The following is a 17392-nucleotide window of genomic DNA, read 5'->3' on the forward strand; positions in this document are numbered from 1 at the left end:
TTTCTCAGAGGAGGGATTCATGTCAGTTTACGCCATTTTATTTAGCTACACCTTGTGTCTTATGGAAGAATATCAGACCAAAGAGCAAAACAATTTAATTTATAAGGGTGAACCAATAAAAGAAATAGCAGGAACTTGGAAATACTTTTTCTGGATCACAGTGCTTATAAGACAGGACAGGAAATGGATGATCAAATATTGTTTAATATGTGCAAAGTAAAATGGAAACAATTCCTGGTAGTTGCTAAAAGAAAAAAAAATGATGTTTATGGTTACAGGGGGAGAAATGAAAAAAAGTTATGGCCAAAAGAACATAGTGTTGCTACTTATGGCAGGCTTATTCCTTCCTTCCAATCATGAGTAGAAGTACATAGTTAGCTTTTATGGGGTAAAGGTATTGGTTAGTACAAGGATAGAATTAAAAAGTGATTCATGCCAGTGTCAATAAAGATGTTCATGTCATATGATAACCATGACTGTAGGTATGAAGTTGAAAATGGTTAAATGGAATCATTACATATTAGAGATCAAAACCTTAATAAATCATGTTCAACCATTTAATTTTATAGGTACAGAAACTGACATCATTCTTTTTATAAATAGCACATGCTTATTAAATCCTATTATGTAAGAGGTACTAAAAGGTTATGTAGAAAGCAAAACCTAATCTGCTTGCCTCACATTTTTCTCTAGTGCACAAATCAGTATAGTATTGATTGGAGGGATTAATCAAGGAAAAGAGTCAAATAGAGACCCATTTAATCTCAAAATTCTAAATTGGGACATTGGTGCTAATGTTATGAACTACTTTTAATTCCCTCTGAATACCAGTTGATGTTAAAATACCATTGAGTCTAGGAATGGCTGCATTTTGGAGAGGTTATTGATTTGCTACATTCACATAGCCAGTACATAGCCACATTCACATAGGCAGTACATAGCCAGAAGAGCTGGGTATAAAATGCTTATCTTTCGCTCCTAAATCTGTTCATTTTATTTACTGCTGCTGTCCAGAATTAGAGTTAGTAAAATTCGTTGTCTTCTGTTTTAAAAATATTTTACAATAGCTCAAGAATGTGAATATTACTGGAAGGCAGAATACATGGTAGAGTAGTGATTTTAAACACACAGTAAATAAGCATAAATATGTTAACATTCTTTCAGGTGTCTGCTGATCAAAAGAGTTCCCTCTAGAACTGTAATAAATCACATTTGCTTCCTAATTGTTTCTTATTTCCCACATTGAGACTAGCTAAGAGTTTCTAGGTCTGCCATCCTCTTTGTGTCTTCTTTATTCTGTTGCCATCATCTTAGTTCAGCTCTCAATTTGTTTCTGTATAGTCATCATATGCATAGCCTGTGGTCTTCTGTTTTTATAAGCAGTGACCATAGGAACTGCCCCAACGTCCAACTCCTGTCGTGCCATTCCCCTGCCTCAAGGCTTTCAACAGCTCCTTAGTGCTTACTGCCCTAAGGGTATACTCATTTGGTTAATATTCAAAGCACACAAATTTTCCAAATTTACCTTCCACTGTTAGTCTACATATATCCAGTGCTCCCAGGCAACTTTCCTGTGAACAGCCTTTGTGAATACTGTTTCCATAGTTAAGAATGCCATCTTCCCTTAGAACTGTACTCCAAAATCTTAACACTTATAAAATGCTGGGTTCTCCTTCCAGTCTTTCTTGTTCTCCAATAGTGACTTCTTGTTGATACCAAACAGGGTGTTGTACTTTGTTGTTTTTTTTTTTTTTCATATTCTAATTTCTAGTTGAGTGATTATTAATTTGATTCACCTTTCTGGAAGTTTCTTGAAGAGGGGAACATTTTAAAGTCAATTTTACTTTCTATTATATACCATACCACGTGTAACTTGCAGATGGTAGTCAATCAGCACATTTATTAAAATTTAATGAACAAAATTAGAATGAATAAGTAAAACCAAAGCCGTGATTGCTAGGCCAAAGAAGAGAAGTTTATTAGAAACCAAACATGCCAGAAAGACCTGAGATCTAGGATGGAAAGAAAGAAGTTGCTACTAATAGAAAGACTTGAGAACAGCCCAAATCTTAATATTCGAGTTTGGATCTCCATGCAACTTCTGGCTGACTTGAGGTCTTAATGGCTCAGGGCAGGAGTTTTGTTGGGTAGAGAAGGTTGATTGCTTGCTCTAGGCAGCTCAGCAGCAGCAGGAGGGGCAGGTCCTGCAGGTGGTGCGGCAGGGGGCAGGCTGGCAGCAGGGGGGCCGGCAGCAGGGCGCCTGCACACAGATGGGCTGGCAGCAGGTGGAGGCCCAGCAGCAGGGGCGGCAGACAATAGCCGTGCAGGACGTGGGGCAGCAGGCGATGGGGCGGCAGCAGCCCTCCTGCAGGCCACAGGGGTCACAGCAGATGGGGCGGCGGCAGGGCTCGCAGATGGGGCGTGTGCAGCGGGTCACACAGGTCACGGGGCGGCACACGGTGGTCTGGCAGCAGCAGGGGCGGCAGCAGCAGGGGTCTCGGCAGCAGCAGGGCTGGCAGCAGCAGGGCTGGCAGCAGCCTCCCCCACAGCTGGAGCAGGTAGAGCCACAGCAGGAGCCGGTCATGGTGGTGTCTGGGGCTGGGCTGGGTTGGACTGGTGAGAGGAGTTAGGTGTTCTCAGGTGTGAATGTCTTCCTCCCCTGCGGGGTCCTTTATATACCCTGGCCTGGTGCTGATGACCCCTCTTGTTTATCTTTTGGCCAATTAAGTAGAAGTTGTTTTGACTAATGGTTGCATTGCTCATGACAGACTCATGATCTCATTAAAGAACTATTTTTGTGCATTAAATATTGGTATATTCATGCTGTTTATCATCAAAATTTAAACAGTCACAGGAGTTTCAGGTGATAGCAACTCTTGATGCTCATTTTGAGGAGATAGCACCTGATGGATCCTGGACAAATGGTTCTGTAGGAATTGTAATTTTTAAAAGAAATTAAACGTAATATAGGGGTGTATAGAACAATGACTAGATCCTAACCTTGACCCTCAAGAGCTCTCTGAAAAGCCTTCATGTTAATCACACAGGTATTGCACATGTCCTTCCTTGGAACTACATATTACTTGCTATAATGGAATGTATATGTACTTTGAATAAGACTTCAGCTCATATACTTGTATGGGAAGTGCAAAACTTTGTTTTTGTAAACCACGTAAGTATTGGAATAAAGCATCCAAGGCTGCCATCTATTTTTTATCTCTTTTCTCCAGTTCATGCTGTGCATATCTCTGGTCCTTCTGATCACAGAAAGCTGATCATGAGACATGGCATTTTGAAAAATAGGTATATATTTTTTTTATTTCGGAGAGGAAGGGAGAGGGAGAGATAGAAACATCAGTGATGAGAGAATCATTGATCGGCTGCCTCCTTCACGCCCCCCGCTGGAGATCAAGCCTGCAACCTGGGCATGTGGGGAATCAAACCGTGACCTCCTGTTTCATAGGTTGACGCTCAGCCACTGAGCTATACCAGCGGGGCAAGAGCTATGGCATTTCTTTATACTTGGTTTTCTTGTGTATGTGATCAAGAATGATGTCATGAGAAGCTTTTTTCTTAATTTACCTGCACATGGTGCTATGACTAAGAAGTGACAAGATGGGGGTTTCCCACCAGCAATGCAAACATGTGCAATACCTTATTCAGAGGCATTGCCTTGGGAGGCCACACAGCTGCTCTGCGATGGCTCTGCTAGACATGTGATGGACATGCTTCTCCTGGAGGCAGAGGCAGAGGCAGAGGCAGTAAGGAATTGCCTGGAAACAATCTCATTACTTTTCTGTGTCACCCTCCTGTTATTCACCAGCCAGGGTTTGGGATCACTTCAGGATCTTTCTCGTTATTCAAAAGAATGTGCCTTGGGCCCTAGGAGCGAAAGCTCCCTAAATGGAATTTCAAACATAATTTCAGAACTTTGAAAGGAATGTAAAATGACTAAACATATAGTCACCCCTGGGGAAAACAGAGGCGGGAGAAGTGAAGCGGTCTCATCAGTGAAGACCTTTGCGTCGCTCACATGTCACATTCTTTCTCTTGTCCATAGACATACATGATTTTTTGAAAGCAGTAACCAGGGCCTAGATAAAAGCTTGTATATTCTGCTCTTCCCTCCCCCCAGGTTTATTAAGGTATAATTGATCTATAACATTGCATAAGTAAGATGTATATTGTGACGACTTGACACATACATGTTGCAGAATGTTCACTCCAGTAAGGTTAATTAACATATCCGTCGCCTCACATGATCATTTTGTTGTGGTGGTGTTGGTGAGAACATCAAAGCTCTGCTTCCATAGCAACTTCCAGGTATACAGTATAGTATTGTTAACTACATTGTATTGTATGCTGTACATGTCGATCCCCGAACTTACTCATCTTATAACTGAAAGTTTGTATTTTTTGACCAGCATCTCCTACACCTCAGCCCCTGGCAGCCACCTTTCTGTGCTCTGTTCCCATGAGTTCTATGATTTTGGTTACATATATAATGCCATTAATGCCCCAAGTTCAGAGATAAGCAGCCCTTGGGAGTTGGTGTGGATTTACAATCCACAAGAGTCAGCACTGTGAATAACATTCTAAGTAATAATCAGATCATTAACATCGCAGGAAATGCATTATCCAGGTACAGTTACACTTGGTCACAGAAGATGGGAGAGCTCCTCTGGGCAGAGGAACTACACTAAAGGGCTTATCAGACTTAAAGGCTTCTTGTCAGGGGGCTTGCCTCTCCTGGGTCTTTTCTGAGCCTTGGTGATTATAATTACACTAGGGGCCCAGTGCACAAAATTCGTGCACAGGTAGGGTCCCTAGGCCTGGCTGGCGATCAGGGCCGATCTGTGGGGCGACCGGCGGGGTGATCGGGGGCCCCCCACTGACACCTGCCTTGGCCACATTGGGCCCTGTGGGCTGGGGGCAGGTCCTGCATTGAGAGTCTGCTCCCTGGTGGTCAGTACGCATCATAGCAACCAGGCGTCATAGCGACCAGGCGTTCTGCCGTTCAGTCAATTTGCATATCAGGCTTTTATTATATAGGATTAAAATTATATTAGTCAGAATTTATTTAATCTCTCATTGCTCCTCAGCTTCAAAACCAGATGATTGGCCAGATGTCACCTAAGATTCCTTTTACCTCTAAGTTACTGGGCTTTCTATGCTGTGCTAACAGGTGCCAGGTCAGTGAAAGAACCCTCGGACTGGGACTCCATATGTCAGACAAGAGCAGCCTCCTTACTGATCATTCGGAAGGTGTTTTGTGTGTCTGAATAATGAGCACAAGTAACTCTATACGTGATGAAAATATAGCCATGTCCACCTTCCTCATCAGCTCCTGGGCCTTATAAATGCCGTTTACAAGGATAACAAGGAAACTAAGCAGACGTAGATTATTGCATAAAACAATGTAAGAGGCTTATTTGGCATCTTGTTTTGAAGTTCTCTGGTCAAAACAGAGAGACAGAAATCCACTGAAAGGAAATATCACAAAGACCATGATTCCTATGCTGTGAGCACAATGTTTATTAGAAAACAGACACCATGATTTGGAGCTAGACCAGGATCTTGAGAAGACAGGGTGCTCTTCATTGGTAGTTAGCCTGGAAAGGTGTCCCCAGTGTCTCTGTGAGCTATTTGAAGAAATGAGAAATGGTCTTCTCAAGAAAAGCCACGTTGTTCTGCAGTGAAGCTAAGGGACAGCAGGATGGGCCCGGCCATCTACTGAGGGGCCTTAGGGATGATGCACTGCTCAGCAGCAGGAGGGGCAGGTCCTGCAGGTGGTGCGGCAGGGGGCAGGCTGGCAGCAGGGGGGCCGGCAGCAGGGCGCCTGCACACAGATGGGCTGGCAGCAGGTGGAGGCCCAGCAGCAGGGGCGGCAGACAATAGCCGTGCAGGACGTGGGGCAGCAGGCGATGGGGCGGCAGCAGCCCTCCTGCAGGCCACAGGGGTCACAGCAGATGGGGCGGCGGCAGGGCTCGCAGATGGGGCGTGTACAGCGGGTCACACAGGTCACGGGGCGGCACACGGTGGTCTGGCAGCAGCAGGGGCGGCAGCAGCAGGGGTCTCGGCAGCAGCAGGGCTGGCAGCAGCAGGGCTGGCAGCAGCCTCCCCCACAGCTGGAGCAGGTGGAGCCACAGCAGGAGCCGGTCATGGTGGTGTCTGGGGCTGGGCTGGGTTGGACTGGTGAGAGGAGTAGGGTGTTCTCTGGCGTGAATGTCTTCCTCCCCTGCGGGGTCCTTTATATACCCTGGCCTGGTGCTGATGACCTCCAGGACATAAGGTTATTTCCTTGTTTTTGTTTATTTATTTTGAAATGGCACTGATAGGCTAGTAAATTCTTTAGACACCGTTTTTGGTGCTCAGGTACTCATAAAAGACTGCTTGCTTTCCTTTTTTAGTCAAGACTCATTATATTTTGCTATTTATGGTTCAAATCTGAGCTTAATGACACTAACTTCAAAGTCTCCAATTATCTTTATAATTTAGCAATGCTTTTACCAATTGGTGTTTTGATAGCACAAAAGTAGCTGTCGTGCTCTTAGGGTTACTTACTGAGCGTGGAAGTGGGTTCCCCAAGTTGAGTGTCCTTTTGCACTGCTAAGCCTCCTGGGCAAAACAAGTTCAGAAAAATACTAAGGAATGTTTTTAAAGTCATGGTTTGTCAGGAAAAGAAGAATTTTTCAGTCTATGTTTTGGAGCTACAGAAATGCATCTTCATAAGCTTCTATCATCAGCCCTAACCGGTTTGGCTCAGTGGATAGAGCGTCGGCCTGCGGACTGAAGGGTCCCAGGTTCGATTCCGGTCAAGGGCGTGTACCTTGGCTGCGGGCACATCCCCAGTGGGGGGTGTGCAGGGGGCAGCTGATCGATGTTTCTCTCTCATTGATGTTTCTGACTCTCTATCCCACTCCTTTCCTCTCTGTAAAAAAATCAATAAAATATATTTAAAAAAAATAAACTTCTATCATCAATGTTTCTTTTTATTCCATTTAAAAAATATTTGGTAAAATCCATGTGACATAAAATTGAGCATCTTTGCCATTTTTGTGTATACAGTTCAGTGGCATTAAATACATTCATATTATTGTGTAATCATTACCACCATCCATCTGCAGAACTCTTTCATCTTGTAAACTAAAACTCTCCCCTTGAACACCAACTGTCTCTCCAGCCCCTGGCAACCACCATTGTACTTTCTTTAAAAAAATTATCTTCTCTTTCCCTTCAAACCCAGTCTATGGTAACCACCATTCCCGTCTATGAATTTGTTTTTTTTTAGTCTTAAATTACATGCTCATTGATTTTCATAATTATATATTCCCATACCAAGGTGAATTTCATTATTTATAACCTTCATGCTAGCCACTATCACTGAGTCTAACTCTGTTCCAAACATTATGCAAGAGCAATAAAGGCATTTACTTTATTCTTTGTGCAATCCTATGAGGTAGGCATTATTATAGTCCTCATTTTACACATAAAGAACCAGAAAAGTGGCTTCCCTGAGGTCAAGTATTGTATAGATACCAATACTTACTCCAAAAAACAGCTGTGGGAACATTATTTGTAAGCCCAAGAAACTGAAGAATGGAATTGTGGGTATCATATTTCTTGTCATTAAGCAACGTCTGTTTTTATTTAGGAATACTATCAGTGAGTTTATTTTTATATCGTTGTTACATGTGAAATGGCTAATTTTTCTAGTCACCTGAAAGGACTCTATGTCTCACCAATATTAGGAATTGGGGGAATGATCTCCCAGGCAGCCTCCTCAAAATTCCTAAGGAGATAGTAATAATAATTGGACATAATTGAGTAGCCATGGGGCACTATGAACAAAACCACAAACTAGATGCAATCCAGCATGACAAAATCCCCGGGTAGTGACCCCAGCCAGAGGTGGTCTCCAGGCCCGCCTAGTGCATACCCCAACACCTCTCGCTCCACTGTCTCCCCCTGTACCATGCTGAGCTTCTTCCTGCCTACAGAACCAGCTGTGATATTCAGTTGTCTCAAACTGTCACAGCCTGTAGGAGAATCTTGTCACTCAGCAACTTTTCTGCTTCTGCTTCTGGATTTGCTTGATTCTGACCTTTTGCTTTACAACGAAGTCTATTCTAGGTCTGCGGCTGAGGCTCCAGTTGAAGCCTTATTCTTTTTTTTTTTTAAATATTTTATTGATTTTTTATAGAGAAGAAGGGAGAGGGACAGAGAGTTAGAAACATCGATGAGAGAGATCAATCAGCTGCCTCCTGCACGCCCCCTACTGGGGATGTGCCCGAAACCAAGGTACATGCCCTTGACAGGAATCGAACCTGGGACCCTTCAGTCCGCAGGCCGACGCTCTATCCACTGAGCCAAACCGGTTCGGCCAAAGCCTTATTCTTGATCATTCTGCTCGCACAGTCCCTTGCCACTTACCTAGACCTGCACCAGCCACCATGGCTGACCAGGCATAAAGTTACTGTGGAAGCAAACATGATCTAATAATAATGATAACCCTGGGAGGAAACTAAGCAATCTAAATCTGAGAAATTATTGTAAGATGAGGAAGTCTCTGGAAGGCTAACAAGAACAATTCTGGGATGAAGGAAAACAGATGAAGTTAGAGAATTTTAAAAATGGCAGTTAAGAATATGTAGAAGGAAATTGGACCTGTGAGCCTATTCATTGGTAAACTATTAAACCCTTAGTAAAGAGAAAACTCCATTGTGCATGGACTGACAATGTTAATAGTTTAATATAATGGAATTCCTGTTGAGAAACTTTTACCATATTTCAGGAAAAATACTGTTCCTCTGGAGATGGCTTCTTGTGTTAATGTAAGAATGCCCATGTCTAGCATGAGGAGATAGTTGGAGTCACTCTTCCAACCCTTAGAATTTATTCAATGATTCAACAAATAATTTCTGATCATATACTATGTGCCAAATACTGTGCAGGTCAGTGGGAATCCAGTAGTGAGCAAAGTCGGTTAAGATTGAGGCCTTCACAAAGCTTACCTTGCCTGACTGCCCTCACTGGGCAGTAGATATGTCCAGGTATACAGACAGCACATTCCAAAAAACTCCTATAGATCAGATGTTGGGAACTCAATACATATTTCTCAGTAACACAATAATAGTTTTCCTGGCCAGCCTCAAAGTTTTTAACAACATATCCAATGTGGATTTATGTTACCACTATTTCAACTGCATTAGCATTGTTTTAATGGTAAAATTATTTGGAGTTCTAAATTGGAATGTTTCCAACCAAGGGACATTTCTCTCTTTCTGCTCAGCAACAGTGACTCCACTGAAATTGGAATTGACCATAGTGGTGCTGGTGGGAACCATGGAAAAAGCTAGGATATGGTCCTTCTAGCATAGGTACTCAATTGTTAGGGACTCCCAGGTACCAAGGGACATTAATCACTGTGTGGTTTCTAAATCAGGGAATTAGAGTTCTGATTTAGGCTTCCTCCCCCTTCCCTCATGTGCCGACGATTCATGAGTCAAGTTCATGGTCAGAGAGACCTGCTTGAAGTCTTTCCATTTCCTCAGCATCATCACAGAACCTGTGGCTTGAAATATGAAGGTACTTAACATAAGATGTTCTGAATTATTTGAATTGCTATTAAAATTACAGGCTGTGTACTGGAATTGTTTCTAAAGCTAAAAATATGGCCATGGAAAATCCTTTTTCCTTTGGTTCTTCTGCCTACTATAACTTAAGCAAAAACTAAGCTTTTGAAGATTAACAAGCAATGAAGAGAAACACATTTGCTTCCCAGAAGTAAAATTTTATTATTTTACCATGCAAAACACCAGCATAAATGTAATCTATTCATAGAAAAATATCCCATCTGAAACAGAGGAATGATGATGAGTCAGTAGGGTCTCATTTAAGAGGAACTTTGGTCTTTGTTTACTCATTTTTTTTTTTAAAGCTACAAACTCAAATCATGAGAGTTGGAATCTTTCTAAAGATTCTCAAGGAGGGCCAGGATGAGCTGTATAATTATATGGAAAATGGATAGACAGTTACTATTGAGTTAGTTGTTGAAGAGCAGGTAGGTTGCAAAGGTACTATCTCTCATCTGACCCATTGGGGTGGGAAAATCTGTACATTTCTGAACACTTGGAATGTTTCCTGTGGGCAGCTCAGCAGCAGCAGGGGCAGGTCCTGCAGGTGGTGCGGCAGGGGGCAGGCTGGCAGCAGGGGGGCCGGCAGCAGGGCGCCTGCACACAGATGGGCTGGCAGCAGGTGGAGGCCCAGCAGCAGGGGCGGCAGACAATAGCCGTGCAGGATGTGGGGCAGCAGGTGATGGGGCAGCAGCAACCCTCCTGCAGGCCACAGGGCTCACAGCAGATACGGTGGCGACAGAACACAGCCGTGCAGGATATGGGGCAGCAGGCAATAGGCTGGCAGCAGCCCTCCTGCAGGCCACAGGGGTCACAGCAGATGGGGCGGCGGCAGGGCTCGCAGATGGGGCGTGTGCAGCGGGTCACACAGGTCACGGGGCGGCACACGGTGGTCTGGCAGCAGCAGGGGCGGCAGCAGCAGGGGTCTCGGCAGCAGCAGGGCTGGCAGCAGCCTCCCCCACAGCTGGAGCAGGTGGAGCCACAGCAGGAGCCGGTCATGGTGGTGTCTGGGGCTGGGCTGGGTTGGACTGGTGAGAGGAGTTGGGTGTTCTCGGGTGTAAATATCTTCCACCCCTTCAGGGCCCTTTATATACCCTGGTCTGGTGCTGATAACCGCCAGGACACAAGGTCATTTCCTAAAGCTGTGGTTGCCCATTGAAATGAGAACTCCAGATTGGTGGATCCAGTTGCTGAGGCAGCAATTCCAATATCACTGAAGGATGCTTTTCTTTCTTCCTGCTTTTCTCCTTGAAATGAATACTTGATGGTTTATAGCTTTAGAAAAATTACTCATTGAATAGGCAGCTTTTACAGACCATGTGACATGTTGAAGAATCCAGTGTTGCCACCTATCACAGTTTTCTCTTGTTCACTATCCATGACCAAGTGTGAGACTATAATATTCACAGGCCTGATTTCTTGCAATGAGGCAAGAATTCCTAAAAAAACAAAACCAAACCAAAAAGCTAAAATGGCTCATAAAAGATGTGTAGCAGTTCTGCTATGAAAAGAATGGTGCAGTGCTTCAGTAAAACAACATGTTGCTTCTCCTTGTTTACATGGAAATAACCACCCAAACCACGAGAGTGGTTATCGGCCATTAGAACTGGCCTATTACTTAGTGACTCATGAGACACTTCCTATGTAAACAGTGCCATACTCTTTGGGGGGTGGAGAGGGAAAGGAAAGAAAAATAAGTCCTAAGTAGTTTCTGATCACACAGTAATTACACATTTTAGGAAGGCAGGACAAAGGCAGATACAGCAATTGAAGGAGAAGAACTCTTCATGGGACAATAAGGCCAAAATAAATGTGGATGTTATTGATTTTGTGTCTGATGCGGTTTTAGAAATAAAATTTAAATTGAGGTATTCCTTGCTTTTTACGTGTGACATAAGCATGCATATTGAGTTCTTCAAAGTATATCGAAAATATTTGTAAAGGAATCAATTATATTTCAGTAGTAGATGCTTAGGTTTGTTGGCTAAGGGTTTTGTTCCTTATGAAGGATGAAGTTGGGCTTCTGAAAAAGGCGAGGGGAATTAAGTGAACTGATGATGATAACATAGCTTTGTCTTTTTTAGCCACGGCTAAGAAAAATGGGGGCATAGAAAATAAATGTATGGTTGGAAGTTAGGTTAAGATAACATTGTCCAAGGGATGCTGATGGCGGTCAGACGGAATTTGTCTCCAAATTATATTTGGTTTGATTAAATCATTTTATACACTCTTTGGTCCACCAGAGTCCCAGTTCTTGAAGGCCTGTGACTTTGTGGACCATCGTACTCCACCACAGTTGTCGGAAAGCCAGATCTGTAGGATGATTTCTCAGAGTCACTCAGATAAGATAGTGGCAAAGTTTTAACAATACTGCAGGGCTTTGTGGAGTATAAACACTGGCCAGCCAGCGTGGCTCAGAGGTTGAGCATCAACCTCTGAACCAGAATGTCATGGTTCAATTCCCGGTCAAGGGCACGTGCCTGGGTAGGGGGCTCGATGTCCAGTAAGGGGCATTCAGGAGGCCACCCATCAATGATTCTCTCTCATCATGGGTGTTTCTATCTCTCCCTCCCTCTACTTTCCCCTCTGAAAAAAAACAAAACAAACACTGGTGGTTGACTCCTCGTCTTTGCCCAATTCTGAGTCACTTCCAAGTAGTGAAAATGTACTAGTAGTTATCAGAAATTCTATCCCATCTAGTGAAATAAAATAAGAACTTGCTTGACTTAAGGTTTAGCATATTGTTGTCTGGCTTAGACTATATACAGAGATCCAAATATTAGGAACAGGAATATATCTGTTATTTTATTCAATGTGATTTGTATTTTTAACTAACAAAAATGCGTAGTACTAAGAAATCTTGCATTTTAAAATTACAGACTGTCAGAAACTTGGCTGTCTGAAGTCACCTCTGTACGAGCCCACCATTTCCTAACCAGGATCTTAGTCGCCTTAACACAGAGAAACAGCCTTCGTATCCCACCCAGCGGCAGAGTTTCAGGTAAGAGACCTTCAGACACGACATTCGCATTTATCTTAGCTACACAGTATCTGAAGGAAGTATCTGAGTCCTTTTCACAGGCCAGTCCTGATGCTAATGCTTTTGCACAAAGCCCTATTCTGCTTTGAGCCGAGCAAAACACCATTTCATGTAATTTCACCTACATCCACAATTTCTCAGAATCCTACAGAAACCTTTCCTCTTCTTTTGTTCGGTGGTCCTGTACTGTGCGGTTTCCTTCGCTATAGCACATTAATGGGCCTACGCTTACGGGACAAGATATGTGTCCCTGGTCTTCATCACGGGGGTTTTTGTGTCATATCATTCAAATTACAGGTTCTGCAAGAACACAATTACCAGATCGGGAGCAAGTAAATGTTAACCGTGGTGGTGATCAGTTGTAGGATATTTTGTGGTTGGATTGAAAAAGAATGTAGTGTTGATGACTTCTTGTGATGCTGACCCGTGCCCTCATCCTAATAATTTCCTGAGCTGTGTTTCGGTAGGAACTAGTTGTGGGGCCACTGGATGTTAGGACGCTTTTAAAATTATGAAAACAGAATATGCATTCCCTGTGCTCCAGAGTGACCTTTAAAATGTCCTCCAATCATAAGAGTTAGAAATGGGGATGGGGAAGATTAACGGGAAGGGATGGGAGGAGGATGGGGAAGACAGAGAAGGATTCGGATCCTTCCTCCACCACCAAGCAGTTGTGTGACTTAGAGCAAGTGCTTACACCCTGCCAGCCCCAGTTTCCTCATCTGTGAAATGGCGAGACTTCACAGGCCAGGTTTGTCATAAAATCTACACGAACGTGAAAGACGGAAGAGATGGCTATCATTCATTGAGAAAAGAAAATATTTTAGTTGGAAAAAACAGAAAACTCTAGATGATCAGGGAACTGGTGGGATTCATTTCTGGAATTTAAGGAAGAAATATATCTTCTAAGTGGCTTAGATATTCATCTGCCTAAAGCCAGGGAAAATGACACCAGGTCATCTTTTGGCGTCTCTTATAGCTTAGGGTTGTTTGATTCCTTTGGGTGCCTCAGGGTGAGAGGAAAGTCTGTGTGATGCATATATTTTCCCCCGGCTCGTTTTCGCTCCCGATGCTAAACCCCTATTTGCGAATCCTGTCATTTAGGACTCTTTCCTGTGGACTTGTAGGTCAGCTTTTAAAGAGCCCTTTCATTGCAAGACAGTCTTGATCTGATGATGAAGTTTTTGGCCTTCTCTATTATATTTATTAGGAAATTTATTTCTGCCAGTGGGTGTGGACTATCCTGGAAAGAAAAAAGCCTTCCCTGAATACTTTCCCACTCTCCATGACATGATATATAATAAATATCACATATTTTGGCTCATATGATATGGTGATGCTCATATGTGCAACAAGGAATATAAATGAACTAGAGGCCTGGTGCACGAATTCATGCACCAGTGGGGTCCCTTGGCCTGGCCTGCGGGATCAGGCCGAAACTGGCTCTCCGACATTCCTCAAGGAGTTCTGGATTGCGAGAGAGTGCAGGCCAGGCCGAGGGACCCCACCGGTGCACAATCGAGGCCAGGGAGAGACGTGGGAGGTTGGCCAGCCAAGGAGGGACCGTGGGAGGGCTCCAGGGCATTTCGCTCAGTCCCAATCGGCCGGACCCCAGCAGCAAGCTAACCTACTGGTTGGAGCGTCATTGCGAGCAGTTGAGTGGCCTTAGCATATCATTAGCATATTACTCTTTGATTGGTTGAAGGGCCTACCAGTCAACTGGACACTTAGCATATTAGGCTTTTATTCTTTTTGACTTCCCCAGCAATCTACATTGATTAGCATTAATTTTCCTGTTTTGCAGATGAAGAAACCTGAGGGTGGGAAAAGTTGAGTTATGCCAATGCTGAAGTTCTTGCTTTAAGTAAATATCTACCTTTTAGAATTCTTGTCATAAAGACAATTCCCTTCTAATTTAGTTTGATTCAACAAAGAGATTCTATTCTAAACATTGAACTCAGTGCTGGGAGCCAGAATGAATAAACTGTTTTTTTTCTTGGAGGAAGAGAAGTAGACATTCTCAATGCAATGCCTTATGGAGAGGGAGATAAGCATGGGATCACAGGATGGCATATGTTAGGGCACCTAACCTAGCGTGTTGTGTGTGTGTGTGTGTGTGTGTGTGTGTGTGTGTGTATGTGGTAGAGGGGTTAGGAGAAGACTGAGTTGAACTTGGAAATGGATCAGAATTAGGTAAGTGAAGAAGGTGGAGGGGAGAGGAAGGTGAAAAATGAAAGAACATGATAAAAGCAAAGACAAATGGAACAGCATGGTATGTGTCAGTTACTGTGAGAAATTTAGTGTTGCTTAGTGAAATTTAGTGAGGAGTGTTAAGACATGAACCTTGAGACAGGGACAAAGGACAGGCTTGGAGGGCCTGGTGTGCATAGATTTCCTACCCATGTGAGCAGCCTGAGGACTAGCCTGGCCGTCCTGTACCACTGCTCAAGACTCATACCAGGATTCCTAGCACCGCTCTCTCTTTCCCTCTCCTGTCTGTCTCTTTTTTCTTCTTCCTCTTCACTCTCTTTCCTGTTCCTCGTCTGCTCATCTGTGTACACTAATAAATGAATCAGGTAGCCGTGAGGTTTACAGGAAAAATTAGTTTATTGAAAACAAGTGAGCAGCACATTACAAACGATGCTGGGAGGCTTTGAGCAGCCCCCAGAGTTCAGGATGGGTTTGCCAAGTCCACTCCAGGGACTTGTAAAGGTGGGCTTGCCATCCATGGTGACTTCTGCTGATGGGGACCCTGGGAATTTGGCTGAGAGTGGAGATAGAGATCTGTTCATGTGTTCAAATGGTAGGATATAAAAATGACGATTGTCACTTTATGGAAAAATCTGTTTTTCTTTCAATTTGATTAAAATGCAGAATAGGTGCTTAGGCTTCAGTGTATTGATCTGTGGGGACCATAGAGTTTCAGCAGCAGCAGGAGGGGCAGGTCCTGCAGGTGGTGCGGCAGGGGGCAGGCTGGCAGCAGGGGGGCCGGCAGCAGGGCGCCTGCACACAGATGGGCTGGCAGCAGGTGGAGGCCCAGCAGCAGGGGCGGCAGACAATAGCCGTGCAGGACGTGGGGCAGCAGGCGATGGGGCGGCAGCAGCCCTCCTGCAGGCCACAGGGGTCACAGCAGATGGGGCGGCGGCAGGGCTCGCAGATGGGGCGTGTGCAGCGGGTCACACAGGTCACGGGGCGGCACACGGTGGTCTGGCAGCAGCAGGGGCGGCAGCAGCAGGGGTCTCGGCAGCAGCAGGGCTGGCAGCAGCAGGGCTGGCAGCAGCCTCCCCCACAGCTGGAGCAGGTGGAGCCACAGCAGGAGCCGGTCATGGTGGTGTCTGGGGCTGGGCTGGGTTGGACTGGTGAGAGGAGTTAGGTGTTCTCAGGTGTGAATGTCTTCCTCCCCTGCGGGGTCCTTTATATACCCTGCGCTGGTGCAGATGACCCCCAGCCACAGGGTCACATGCTGGTTAATTTCCTGGCCAATTAAGTGAGGATTTAGCATTGACTAATGGTGCTTTTGGTTACCCTCGCCTCATACCTGTACATGCACCCATACCACAAATGTTTTTCCTTTTTCTGTATTGTTTATTCTCACCAAATCTAGACATTGGATTAGATTCTGATGAATTTCCTTGTGAATATTTCTAAATGAAAGAGAAAAGAATGTGTTTTCTAAACCAGTATAGTTTCTAATCACTCTGCCCTGTGGCCCTAAAGTTAGTATTTTATTCATGGACTTCAAAGACTCTCATAATTACTCCCTAAACAGTGACTTGCCTCCTCTACACGCATGCACGTGACAGTACCAGGTTAATAGCAGCACCCCAGTGCTGACCGACAGTCATCTGCTTCCCAGATGTCTCTTCCCACCACTCACTGAAAGGCAGGTTTTCTCAGGAGGAGGGACCACATGGCACCCTGGATCTCTGCCACCCTCGTTCAGTAACTCCTCCCACCCCGGGGCTGTCCTACCGTGATTGTAATGCCTCCACATTCACCTGGAATGTTCTCATCCTTCCAACCCCAAATCAACATCTACCTTGATTGCAAAACCCTCACCGAGGACCTGCTGCAGTTTGTGTGTTTGTCATTTATTTGGGATTACTCATTGCATGTGTGCAATCCAGGAAGGGACTGTGGAGGATGTGTAGGCCTATCCCCTCATTATAGGAGGGGTTATGGTCACACAGTTAGACCCGGGATCCAGGTCTTCTCATTCCTCAGAGAGCAGCCTCCATGAGATTTATGTTGACCGGGCTTGACCCGATTCTTGGGATGGAAGAGAGACCGACTCAAGCCTTGAAGTAAGTAGTGTCATTAAAAGTGATAAGGGAAGATTATTAGGGAAATGCTTTACCCCATGACAGCTAGTCAGACCTGTGCATGAGCACAGAGGTTTCTCTCTGAGGATCAGCAGAGCTGGACTGTGGGGTGCGGGGAGGGGGCTGCTTCTTTTCTGTGCGTCAGTCTCAAAGTGTAGTCTGGTTTCCCTTGGGAACTCGTCATGGCACGGTGAGATAGGCATGTGCTTGTCTCATTCCTTCTATTGTTATTTATCTGTACCTTCACCCTATATCTTACCTTTATAATGAGTGCCATACATTTACTTCTTACCGGTGAAGTAGATCAACACTTTTATTTGGTTTTGAATTAAAAAAAAAAAGAAAGAAATCTGTCCAGTCAATCCCACTTACTCTAAGTGAAAAAAGGAGGGCCA

At 44.4% G+C, this 17392-nt stretch overlaps 4 protein-coding genes across 4 annotated transcripts; all 4 read right to left on the reverse strand.

Moving 5' to 3' along the window:
• Positions 1-2179: 2179 nt before the first annotated feature.
• Positions 2180-2584, reverse strand: LOC138993636 (keratin-associated protein 2-3-like). Its single transcript, XM_070392872.1, has one exon. The coding sequence runs from the start codon at positions 2582-2584 to the stop codon at positions 2180-2182; it is 405 nt and encodes a 134-aa protein (XP_070248973.1).
• Positions 2585-5761: 3177 nt separating this feature from the next.
• Positions 5762-6163, reverse strand: LOC138994413 (keratin-associated protein 2-3-like). The gene has a single exon (XM_070394314.1). The coding sequence runs from the start codon at positions 6161-6163 to the stop codon at positions 5762-5764; it is 402 nt and encodes a 133-aa protein (XP_070250415.1).
• A 3991-nt stretch (positions 6164-10154) lies between these two features.
• LOC138994608 (keratin-associated protein 2-3) lies at positions 10155-10634 on the reverse strand. Its single transcript, XM_070394625.1, has 2 exons — positions 10418-10634; positions 10155-10324 (listed from the first exon to the last, which is right to left on the reverse strand). The coding sequence occupies exons 1-2, from the start codon at positions 10632-10634 to the stop codon at positions 10155-10157; spliced, it is 387 nt and encodes a 128-aa protein (XP_070250726.1).
• Positions 10635-15597: 4963 nt separating this feature from the next.
• On the reverse strand, positions 15598-16002 carry LOC138994607 (keratin-associated protein 2-3-like). The gene has a single exon (XM_070394624.1). It carries the CDS (start codon positions 16000-16002, stop codon positions 15598-15600), a length of 405 nt encoding a protein of 134 aa, XP_070250725.1.
• Positions 16003-17392: the final 1390 nt, after the last annotated feature.

Source organism: Myotis yumanensis, unplaced genomic scaffold, assembly GCF_028538775.1.
Source record: "Myotis yumanensis isolate MYYU_CA2020_CCGP unplaced genomic scaffold, mMyoYum1.0.hap1 SCAF_16, whole genome shotgun sequence".
Lineage (NCBI taxonomy): Eukaryota > Metazoa > Chordata > Mammalia > Chiroptera > Vespertilionidae > Myotis > Myotis yumanensis.

Bases quoted from the DNA above. Each gene is read 5' to 3' on its own strand.
- LOC138994607 (XM_070394624.1), bottom strand. From the start codon at position 16,002: ATGACCGGCTCCTGCTGTGGCTCCACCTGCTCCAGCTGTGGGGGAGGC.
- LOC138994608 (XM_070394625.1), bottom strand. From the start codon at position 10,634: ATGACCGGCTCCTGCTGTGGCTCCACCTGCTCCAGCTGTGGGGGAGGC. The intron at 10,325-10,417 runs AGCCTATTGCCT...AGGGTTGCTGCT, and splicing joins CCTGCAGGAGGGCTGCTGCC to GCCCCATCACCTGCTGCCCC.
- LOC138993636 (XM_070392872.1), bottom strand. From the start codon at position 2,584: ATGACCGGCTCCTGCTGTGGCTCTACCTGCTCCAGCTGTGGGGGAGGC.
- LOC138994413 (XM_070394314.1), bottom strand. From the start codon at position 6,163: ATGACCGGCTCCTGCTGTGGCTCCACCTGCTCCAGCTGTGGGGGAGGC.